At 31.9% G+C, this 12,789-nt stretch overlaps 1 protein-coding gene across 1 annotated transcript; it reads left to right on the forward strand.

Moving 5' to 3' along the window:
* The first annotated feature begins 7,316 nt into the window (after nucleotides 1-7,316).
* On the forward strand, nucleotides 7,317-10,380 carry LOC110721873 (60S ribosomal protein L32-2-like). Its single transcript, XM_021901093.1, has 4 exons — nucleotides 7,317-7,353; nucleotides 7,475-7,573; nucleotides 9,812-9,993; nucleotides 10,091-10,380. The coding sequence occupies exons 2-4, from the start codon at nucleotides 7,484-7,486 to the stop codon at nucleotides 10,218-10,220; spliced, it is 402 nt and encodes a 133-aa protein (XP_021756785.1). The 5' UTR covers nucleotides 7,317-7,353; nucleotides 7,475-7,483; the 3' UTR covers nucleotides 10,221-10,380.
* The last annotated feature ends 2,409 nt before the right edge of the window (nucleotides 10,381-12,789 follow it).

Raw genomic sequence — 12,789 nt, forward strand, 5'->3', positions numbered from 1 at the left:
TCCTGGCCACATATTATTTTTTCACATTAAACAGTGACTATTTTCACTAGAAAATGTCAGAAAACGGTAGTAATGATGACAAGAGTAGTAATATAATAGAGCTAGCTAGCTATCATTAGTACGATGATGAGAAGATTGGTGAGTAAATAATGAGTGTCTATCCACATCAATTTAAGGTTTCTTCAAGCTAAGGCAAATAAAATGAATGGTGAAACTTTAGGTTTCCTAATTATTGTCATGATAATGCTTAATTTAAGATTATCAGGCTTGAAATGAAGTGAAAATATCAAGTGATTAGTTGACAGGGGTGATTATTAACGAGAAAGAAAGTGTAGACATCCATATCAAGTGTCATCTATCAAGAAATTGGGTGAGCTTTAATTTTTAGTCTTTTAGTTGTATTAATATAGCAGTTGTTTTTGCAGGTTTAAACATAACTATTCAAATTCTCAATACTCACATCTTACATATCCACTCATAAAACATAAATATAAAAATTAATTTATAACTTCCAACTTTTTCAATTTCACTTACAAAATACTCATATATCCCATGTTAAGAATATTGCACATTTGTACGAGTACAATTTATGTTTATAAAATAAAGAGGAGTTTAGTCATTTAATTATATCTATCATGAAATAGGTAATTAATTGTTCATTAAATTCTCCATAAACAACCTACTATATCTTCGTGAAAGATAAATAGTTCATATAAAGTACACAAATTCAAATATCAATTTTCTAAGATACTCCGTATTATTTACCTTGGATTAAAGATTTCAAACAAAAAGAAACGGAATACATAAAGCAAAAGATAATACGAGTATAATATTAAAATGTTGACTCGATATTTTTTTAAATAGTATATTACTCCATTTAATATTGATGCACCTCGATCTCATTAGACAAATTATAAAATAAATAAATCAATCGCAATTAAGTACGTAATAGTAAGAGAATATTTAGAGCCAACAACATTTGCTTAAGATGTCATTGTCATCTTGGTTTTGACCTTGAAGAAATTTTCTCTCCAATTTTGTAAGCCAAGATTTATCTTATTAGTTGACTGACCCACACCTAAAATTCTAAGAAAGCAAACGGATAACATATCCAAGCAACTCCATTTGAAAATGTCATATTTCAATATAAATTGTGACTTCGACTCCAGATTCTATTGGAATGTTTATTAGTAGTTGTTTTTTGAGAGAAATGATTTATGGTGCATTGTTATTCTATTTGTATGGGTCGTCCTCACTTATAAAATACGAAGTATGAAGTATATATGACTGTTTAGAATGAGAGATGATTAAAAAACTTCAACGCATGCTTTAAGATTGACTTTATTTTTTTTCAAGGTATGTGAATAAGGTGATGAATATGGTTAGTATGTAAAAGATGATTGTTCATTATAAATAACGTTGAAACTTGGAGGATTATAAAATGCGCATAAAAATCGTAATAAGTTCGGATACAACAAGTAAGTTTAATTAGATGCGACAAATTCAAGTGAAAAGATTAAACCCTCAATTATTTGACAAAAGCCGTAACAAAAAGTATATTAAGTCGAGTTTAGTTGATTCTTCTCCCTTTTCTTCAATTGAAGGGAAGTTTGATTGATTCATGAATCTCCTTAATGAACCTACTAGCTTGTTTATGGGCATTACACATGAGAGCATGGCCTAGCAAAGTCTCAAAAAAAAAAAAAAAAAAAAAGAAAAAAAAAACACATTTGAATTTTGAAACATAATTTACAACAAAATCAAGCGGGGCATATTAGGATAAAAATTACCTATACAAAAAAAGCATAATTTTTTAGATGGCTAAGAATGGTCTCTATATATTAATCCGTTATTAATCATTAGAAGAACAATACCTATAGGCCCGGGCCCGGGCCCATGGCACCATACTTATGTATGTTGGTAATTATAATGTTCTAAGCAATTTGCTTCATGCATGTTACAAAAGAAATAAACAAAGCATTTGTTGTAATAGGTTTTATAGCCTGTAAGTCATTGCTTTAGTACACTTGCTCCCACTTTATAAAATTTCAAGCGAGTTGATTAGTTCCACCAACTAATAAGATTGTTCCTTCGCCTAATAGTTTCAAATATCCCTAAGCTATATATGGACTAGTTATCATCATGTAATGCATGGGGTTAAATGGGGGTATTAATAGTAACAATAACATCGTGAAAAGTATGCCTTTCTTGGGGTGAATATTATTAAATTACAGTACATTATTTTTATATATGTATTATTTTATTTTTAGTTTTTTCATAAATGGGATTGTGCAATTAAAATTTAAATCAAGACTTTTTCATTGTTTTAAAAAAATTATAGAAGAGCAGTGCGTGGCAATATTGTTGGTGTAAAATACCTTTTCAATAAAGTCATATGGGTAAAATATATTAATAGACAATTTGTTAATCAATAATAATTAGAAAAAAAAAAGGCACTACAATATAAAAATATGACAATGACAACAATTCGGAGTATGAAGCTTTATTTCTGTATTGTTTAATAGTGTCCATATAATATTTACCAATTGTATGAATTTCATACTAATTTTTTTTTTTTTTTTTTCAAAAACTGCATTATTAACTAAATTATAAATTTTGTAATACTATATCGATCAATATTATATTATTTGTATGCTAAATTAGTATAAACAATGGAGTTTATTATTTTGGAATAAAAGGGTACCTCAAAATTTAAGCAAATTGTCACATAATAAATACATAATCCAACATGTCTAATGGCTTTGTCCCACAAAACCAAAGTGTTTACAATGGTATGTCATAGACTCATAGTATTACGTGGCATACTTTGACGAGGGCATTAAATATTTTTGGAATTAATTGAATAAAATATTCTTAAACTATATTATGCTTAAAAAATAGTCTTAATAAACATACTTAAAATATATAAATGAGGGATTCCCGCCGTCTGAAGCTTTGTTCCCTAGCAACAAAATTTTCTTAGCTTGGTTCAGAGAGCACTTGTTGGTATGATTGAATAGATTTTGTATGTTGCTAATTAAGCAAGGTGATGTTTGTCTTGTGATTTTTTTTTTTTTTTTTTTTTTTTTTTTTTTTTTTGGAGGTGGAGTTTATTGTTTAAATTATAAGCTTCTAGAACTCAATAGGTAAGCCCCAGTTTATTACATTGATAAATAAAATTTGTTTATCAAATGAAAAAACCGTAAATAAATTAACAAATATATCTAGTCAGTATAACATTTTTGTAATTATTTCAACACATGCCATGTAGGCCCATTTTATTTAATAAAAAAAAATTGTTGATTTATTACAATCTTGCCACTTATCAAGGTGATAAACTTGTATGTTCTCAAAACTCAAATCAATGTAGGCCATAAACTGGCGATTATAGGTAGACAAATGGTCTAATTACTTGTATATTGTTTACCTATTGCCAAAAAAATATACGAACTACAAAGTATATATAATAACTTGTTTTGGTCGATATCTAACAACTCTTAGTTCAATTAGGCTAGCTACTCATCTCATCTAACAAAGATTTTCAAATCATATCACTTAAGATAGATAGTACAAGTTAATTAATTAAATCGGATTAATAATAGATTATCATATATAATTCGTCACAAAAAGAGCAAAGAATTTCTATAACATCGCTAAGAATCTTTGATATGATTAAATGATTAAGCACCTTAGATTCTTCTAGCCTAAGTGTATAGACAATTTACCACTTTAAATTATGAAAAAGTTGTACATATAACATATATATCCCTTTGCTAGTTGCTATGCATGTGCTTAAAGGTTTATAATTACAATGGATAATAATATAAAGTGATAAATTAAATATTCAAAGGTTAGGGGAATTGAAGGAGCTCACATGTACTTCTTCAATTGATCAGCTGTATAGATATAAAGTAGGGAAATTAGAGAATAAAGCAAATTTAAGCATGCATATTGAATTGCTTGATTTTTAGTTTTAAACTAATTATATAAGCCCTTTTATTTATTTATTTATTTATTTTTTTAATTTAACTTCTTTCATGTGTTATTGTTGTATTTTTCATCCATTAGACCAAAATAAATCCATCTTTATTAATAAATGGTCAAAGTTAATTAATAAACTGTGTAAATATTAAAATATTATTCTGCACGGTTAATAAAAGAACGGAGAAAGTATCATTCAGTTAACCATGAAGTATGATATAAGTATATGATTTTTTTTTCCATCGCATAAATATGACGTTGATGAACTTTAATTTTCTTTCTATTGTGTGGACATAATACAATACCCAAAAAAGACTGACTCTACAATGTATTCGTCTGCCAATCTTTTCTATACAAAGCTTGCATGATGATATAACAATCAGGAGAAAAGAAAAGAGTATATATGATTAAAAAGCACACATCTTATGCATTTTACAGGCAAAAGAGCTAGCTATTGATTGGAAACTCAAACTAACGACTAGCTAGACACTTATACGTGAAGTTATTGATGCATGTATAAGGAGCTCATACCCTGATTAAGGAAATATGTCTACAATTTATGCGAGAATAAAAGAAAACATCCATCTTGTACATTTATATACACTTATGCGAGATGTTGGTGTAGTGGTGATTGAGACTACACCTGGTAGGGAGAACTGTGTGTTCGAACCCCCGCAACAACAATTGGGAAGGGACTGATCCTCGAATTCAGATTAGCCCAAAGGGTAAAACGGGTGGAACACCGAAAAAAAAATACACTAATACGAGATGTTATTGGATGAGGAGCTCATGCTCTAATAAGTAAATATGACTGTGATATACATGAGAATAAAATAAATATTTCTTGTACGTTTGTAGACACTTAGATGAGATGTTAATGGATATATAAGGAGCTCATACTCTAAGAAAATTTCGTATGACTCTGATTTACGAGAGAATTAAAAGAAACAACCATCTTGTACATTTATACATTTCATTCTCACGTTATTAACGAGTTTAAATAAACACTCTAAAATTTTAACACCACGTCGTATTACCTATGTTATTTGAATATGGTACTGATGCTAATAATCAAATGAGATTAATACATGAACTCCATATCATATTAGGTGACAGATTTAAGTCTTACATTATAGATTCTCATTGAATTAAAGCTAGCATGCATTATTATTGGCCTAGCTTAGTTGCTTACTTTCCCCACTAGAATGGGTATGAAGCTATGGAATGAGGACCAAATAAAGATGAAATAACAGCAAAAAAGAGATGGGGTTATTCGATCATTTCATATCTAGGACAAGTGGACGTACATTTATTTCACGGTGGTCCTTAGACCAAATTATGAGCCTAAGCCCTAATACAAGGATATATCATGGGCTGGGGTTTGTATATATTTAACCATCCCTTTTTAACCAATAGGGGTATATGTTATTGCTTTGTTTCGAAGCAAAAGGTATGTGACTACTCCCCTAAACTTTGGGATCAATATTGGTGTTGTTGATTATAATAAGAACTTATATGGGCAAGGTTAATCGGACTTACTTGACCGCCTTAAAAAGCTTGAACATGACTCAGCTCGCCTTAACTTAGGATCAAGTTATAGGCTAAATTTAAATTTTTGATTTGACATCAGCCTTAAACGAATCTCTAAAGTATGTATTTTTCATAAAAATTTAAACAAACCACACAACCAAAGCTATTTGGTAGTTGTTTCTTATTCCTAGTTTTTTTTTTTTTTTGGATTGTAGCTTCTAGACGAGCAAAGAGAATGAACGAGAGGGGAGGGGGGGGGGGGTGGACTTTGTTTTGTACCATGGTCTAGTAGCTAAGGCAACTCATTGTACATTAGAAAATCACCAATTTAAAAGTTGTTGTAAATTTAGACTTGTTAGATTACTATTTTAACAAGTGAAATATTCTTTCATATATTAATGTAAAGTTTTATTCAATAATTATAAATTAATTACTACTCCATATAATATATAGAGGACTTAATTAATCTCCAAGCATTGAATTGAAGTAATAATGTAAAAACCATGCAAAGTCTATCTGAACTTTTAGAAACTCCACTTCACTATGTATAGTACTTTAATTTAATTTGCACTTGGCAGACATAGAACTTTTATTCTTGTGACACCTTCTATTTCGATCTAGTTGTAAAGGCTGAAAAGCAAACACATAAAATATCTGGGTAGTCCTTTCTATTTAAAGATTATACTCTGCCAAGCAATTCTAAACAAGTATCTCATGTATTTCAGGTGGAATAGTTAGTTACAAAAAGAGAGGAAAAATAAATTCATGAACTATGAAGTGAAGTACACACTACATGAAGGTAAATGTCCACATAGCTAGAGCTAGAGCTTGAGCTTGATTAATATAGTGTTCTATATTGAGTTACAAATTTATTAAAGGGGATCATTGTGTGTATACAGGTAGACATGGAAAACCCGACTTGCCCTTATTCACCCAACTAAAATTGTGTGAATTATTATGAGTTGTTAGGGCGGTTTTATTTAGATACTCAAATCACTAACATCAAATATCATATTATTCGTTAATTTTTATTTTAAAAAATAAAATCCTAGCCTCATCCATAATTTAGTTATTGTAAGCGATGTACTCTCTTTGTTTCTAAACATTTGTCCTATTTGTTTTTTGTTCTGACTTTCACTGCAATATTGCAATATTGCAATTAAAATATCCTAACTAATATATATATATATATATATATATATATATATATATATAAACATACTGTCCCATTCCCTTTTTTTTAGCACCATGGACCCACTTTTTGTGAAAGTTTTTTGGGTCAAATGATGCAAACAATAAGAGACGGAAGGAGTACATACCGGAACTACTCCAAAAACACCCCGCATGAGTATGTATTAACTTTGAAGTACAATAAATCATCAAATTAGAATCTCTTAATACTCCAAATTAGAACTACCTTGACCAGTTTCTACCCTCACGGTTTTTTTAGTCCGATATTTGAAAGTAAGGGAGAAGGGTAGGAGATCTCTACCTTCAAATAATGTCTTTATTAAGAATTAAACCGTTATCATATTTTCCAATAGAATGAGTTTAGCTTGGTTACGAACTACCATATTGGCATGCCACGTGCCTACTAATAACTTTTGTTAAACGTGGCATAAACTTTGGTTTCTATATTTGGGCCTGTACTATAAGCTTTCGAAGTTTCAATCCTATATTTGGGCCTAAGTTAGTCCTCTTCACACACCACACCCGAAAAGCCCTAATTTAAAAAAAAAAAAAAAAAAAAAAAAAAAACCTTATAACTACGAAATGTATATAAACCCTATCTAATTCTTTGAGTCCACCGACTCAATTTCTTCATTTTTTTCTTCATTGGAAGTCTCTTCCCCTCCATCATTTTCATCAATTCACTTCAATTTCTAAGAAATTTGCAGTTAATTTTGTAAATTTTTTTCTTAATTTTGAAATTTATTCGAATTTGTTTCGTATATTTTTGTAGAAATCATCAATGGCGGTTCCTAAACTCGACAAGAAGATAGTGAAGAAGCGGGTGAAGCAATTTAAGAGGCCGCAAAGTGATCGTAAGATTTTCGTTAAGGTATTATTTTTGTATGAATTTGTAAAATATTATGCGAATTTATTTCTCAGATTTCTCCATTTTTTTTGCTCGATGTTTGATTATGTACAAAACGTGGAAGTAAACGAAGAATTTGCTGGAATTTGATGTTGTTTGTCGTCAATTTTTATATGAATAGTGAAATTTTCATGCAATGTAATTGTTTCGATGAAGTCTTATTAGTTGGAATTTGAAAATAGATGTTTGAGTATTCGACAAATGAGCTGGTTGTTTAATTTGGAATTTGGAAATAGCTGGTTGTTTAATTAATTGATTAGCTTATGAGTTAGGAACGTTTTGATACGATGAGTGGCGCGTTGTCGGGATTGATTAGAGGCATGTTCTTGACAATTAGATAATCTTTAATGCAAAGAGTATGGTAAATTGGTATCTGAAGTTTGAACCTCTGCATTTATTCAAGTGTAATTCGGCCTTATGTTTATGATAATTAGGTTTTTGATTTGATGAGTGGTGCGGTGTCGGGATTGAATAAGAGACATGTTGATAAGTAGATTATATAAACACAAGGCATACGGTATCTTTGTTTTGGCATACATATCATTATGTTCTTATACATAAACTTTGGGCGTAGATTGCATTTTTAGTTCATGGTATTAGAACTTGTAACCAATTGTTGTTGTGGATTTGATAGAGCCTTGTTTGGTTTAGTTGTTTTGCAGTTTGTGATCTAATTGTATTATCTTTAATTATAGCCACTTTGAGGTGTAATTGAACTATTATTTTAGTTTTAGCCCTTTGCAAGACAGGTTTTAGTGTATAGTAGTTTGATTTTTCCCATCCAAGTGTTATGAAAGTACTCTACAGTTCAGTCTATTTGTAAGCAGTAAGCAGCGATTCACATCATAGCATTTGCTGAGTTGCAAGATTTAATCTCTAAATATTGGGTGCAATAACCAAACTTTCTAGATATTCAAGCCTAGCTCAATCACGTCTAAATGTTTATGCCTAATTTTGAGTACATGTGCATTGATATGCATAATACCAGGATTAATTTTTATTTTTTTGTGCAAATGCTGGCCTTGTGCTTGTTGAAGTAGGTTTAATTCCTTATGCTTATGCCCATCTACGTGTATTCATGTATGGGTAATTCCTCATAGGGCTGTGCTTCCTAGACTATTAATTTTGCAAATATACAATAAAAAAAAAAAAAAAAAAAAAAAACCTTTGCCATTTTACTCTGAAGCGGTTTCTTTAAATTTGTCTCATTAATCTAAATGGTTGTAACTTTTTCTGACTAACTGGCGTATGCCAAAGGTGTGGTATATTTGTTCTGGCATTCATATTTTTTGTTCAAGTGTGATTCGGCCTACGTTTATGATAAATTATTTTGATTGGATGAGTGGTTCGGTGTCAAGATTGAATTAGAGACATGTTGATAAGGTTATAATCTAAACTCAAGGCATATGTTATCTTTGTTCTGGAATTTCATATCTGAAGTTTTCACCTCAGTATTTTTTTTTATGTGATTTATCCTTAGTTGGTGTCTAAATTTGATTACTTTTCCCGTAAGTGGGCTCATTTTGGAATATTCTTATGTCTACCTGACTTTGTTATGTTCTTATAAGAAGATGTAGGCGTAGAATGCAAATTTTAGCTCATTGTATTAAAGCTTGTAACAAACTTTAGTGTGGATTTGATTGAGCCCTGTTTGGTCGATTTGTTTTATAGTTTGTGATCTAATATGTATTATATGTAATTATAGCAACATGGAAGTGTAAATCAAATATTGTTTTTTACTTTTAGCCCTTAACGTGCACAAGGCAGGATTTAGTGTACAGTAGTTTGATTTATCCACCCAAGTGGTATGCCTCTGTAGTTCAATCTAATTGAAAGCATTAAGCAGCAGTTCACATCAATTCACTTGCTGAGTTGCGAGATTTAATCTATATATATTGGGTCCAATAACCAAATTGTCTAAATATTTGTGCCTAGTTTAAGCACGTCTAAATGTTTATGCCTAGATTTGAGTACATGTGTTTATTTTGATATGCATATTGCCAAGGTAGTAGGTTATATTCTTTTCTGTGTTGTATGGCCATCTACCAGTTACATGTATGGGTAATTCCTCGTAGGACTGTGCTTCCATGACTGTTATTTTGCAAATTTATAAAAAAGTAAAAAAAAAAAAAAAACTTTTACCATTATACACTGAAGTGCTTTCTTCACATTTGTATTAATCTAAATTGTTGTAACTTGCAGACTAACTGGCGTAGGCCAAAGGGTATTGATTCACGAGTGAGAAGAAAGTTTAAGGGAGTCATTCTTATGCCAAACATAGGTTACGGTTCAGACAAGAAGACTTGTCACTTTCTTCCCAATGGCTTCAAGAAGTTTGTTGTCCACAACGTCAGTGACTTGGAGCTTCTTATGATGCACAACAGGTAATTGATGCCCTTTATATTCTTTGCTCCCTTTCACTGTTTTTTAACTTGTTCTTTTGTGTTTGCTGACTGATCATTGTTTTCATTGCTTGTTCAGGACATACTGTGCTGAGGTTGCCCACAACATTTCAACCAAGAAGCGAAAAATTATTGTGGAGCGTGCTGCTGAACTGGACATTGTAGTTAGTAACAAATTTGCGAGGTTGAGAAGCCAGGAGGATGAGTAAATCTGTTGGTGGTTTAGTTCTTGGATCAGTGTAAATTTTATTTCAAGATCTAAACTGTAACTGAGATTTGAAGCTTTGTTTTCTACCAGATGATCTAATCAATCCCTTTGTTTGATTAGGTTATAATTTTCTTTCAATGAAGTGCATTGTGTTTTGAACTTGACCAGCATATGATTAAGATTCCGCTGAACTTACGACTACACTCCTTGTTGGGTTTATCATGGAAAGAAATGTGATTCTATGCACTATCATTTTATTCAATTTTCACAATGACTTTTAAAAGAAGTGCAGCACTGCTGTGTGCCTGCATATTACAGTTTGAGAGTAAATCAAGTAAAGATGGCACTGGCTGGCCCGAAGCCCGGCATGGCCCAGCACGAAAAAAAGCATGGCACATCACGGGCATGAAAAAAGCATGGCACGACACGGTACTGAGCATGTGGGTTGTGGGTCGGGTTTGGGCCGCCTTTATTTGGGAGAAGCACGATAAGGCACGACACGATAAAGCATGTTAAAATCTATGCAATTTTGCTTAGGCACGCAAGCCCGACACGATGACACGTGGGCATGGGCCGTGCACAGGCCAACCTTTTGAAAACTTCGGCCCAATACGGCATGTCATGAAATTCGTGGGCCGAGCCATGAGTCGGGCCTAACTAACCCTAAAGCACGTGGGCCTGGCACGAGGCACGCCCAGAGCCATTTTTAAGATCAAGTACTAGAAGATTACTGCATGTTGCTAAATTATACTTGTATGAAAGATACTAGTTAGAATTGGGTGTGATTGGAAAAACAAGAGTTGGCACACGTCATTTTTGTGTTCAAAGGTTGGGAAACCACATTTAGGTACATTTGTTTTTATTATAATGTATCGAAACTTTTTAACACTAATCCGTCTTTTCAATGTTTGCTTTGTATTATGTGATTTAATTAGAGAATGTGCTAAGTGTTAGGACAAAACAATTTTGAGGTTAATTGAAACACGATATAGTTTAACTATATATAAAAAGGAGTGATGAGAATCAAAGATATACTCACATTTAATCTCTTTAGTGCTGTTATCTCTTCCAAACACCCAAATTCAAGATTCGACCAACACCAAACTGTTATAATAAATTACACCTAAGACAAATATCATCTAAACTCTTAAAAAAAAAAGACATTGCTCTTTCGACCTTGAGCTCCCCATTTCTTACAACGGCTAAGAGAATTGATGAAATACATCTAAGAAGGGCAACAAATCTTTCTCAACACCTCAAATCGTTTTGCATAATAGCAAGTGACAATGCTGTATTTCACTTTCAAGAGGACTATTATATGTATTTAATAAAAAAAACACTCTAGCATGCAAAGCCTTGTTATAGAATAATGGGTCCAAGATGAGGGAATTTCTTGATCAGAAGACCCAAAACTTTTCATTGACCCAGAAACCGCTTCAAATGGATGGAGTGATCTGAAAGGGAACTTTTCATCTCAGGATCATCAGATATCTGAGTTTTATAATCTGGTGATACAAGTGCATATGCTATGATACTAATTGGTTCATCATCATAAACAGGTATAGCAGTATGATCAACACCCACAGGAAGCAGCAGTCTGGCACCACCTAGGCACGAAATGAGGAAACAAAAACTGGATTGTAATCCCCTAATTCATCAGCCTTTTGAACATTCCTTGCAGTATATTGATAGATTTTCACAAAAAATCAGTATTCTTGGGTGGCAAAGCAATGCTAGGGGATGAATCTTGGCCTCATCTCGGGCATCATTGTGCAGATTTGTGTTTCTCTGAACTTGGACTAGGTGCAACTGATCTGACTGAGAGATGGTCTATTTTAAATCATTTTATTAAGATCTTTGATGTGAGCACCTTGGCTAAGATCTGCTCCAATTTTTCCATCTGAAATCACAGAACCACAATTACCCACTTCTTTAGCTATGTCACCACCGGCATTTGTATTAGCCATTTTAACATAATTGCAGTTCTTCCATGGATTTCAGCAAAGGACTATCAGATTCATACTGATTTATCATGTCTTTCCGATTGCAATGCCCCTTTTGCAGGAACTCCTGTGAAAATTCCAAATTGGTAATTAATGACTGAATGACTTCCCTTTACGCAATAGGCATTTCCACAAACAAGGTCAGATAATCTGATGCAGATTAAAAATCAAAAACATATAGTGAAACAAAAGCAGGTGTTTTCTACAGTTGACTATTACCACATCATTGACACACCCTAAGCATAACTATACGACATTCAAATTATAAATTAATCATGTTTTTTGGCTTCTTATTGCTCTATTACCTATTAGATACTTTCTAATTAACTTTTGCGGAACTACTACTGATGAAAATCAAGTGAAAAAACATAATTTTAAAAACAGAAAAAGAAAAAGAAAGTGTTGACAACCTCACATCCTTCTTTCTCCTTCCTTAGTATCTTATCTAGTTCCATGATTAAGACACACATCACATTGAATCAATATCTCAAAATGCTTGTTTAATAGACCATAGGCTAAATATGTAGTCTCAGATAGATAGATTACATAATAAACATGGAGATAATT

Source organism: Chenopodium quinoa, unplaced genomic scaffold, assembly GCF_001683475.1.
Source record: "Chenopodium quinoa cultivar QQ74 unplaced genomic scaffold, ASM168347v1, whole genome shotgun sequence".
Classification (NCBI taxonomy): domain Eukaryota; kingdom Viridiplantae; phylum Streptophyta; class Magnoliopsida; order Caryophyllales; family Amaranthaceae; genus Chenopodium; species Chenopodium quinoa.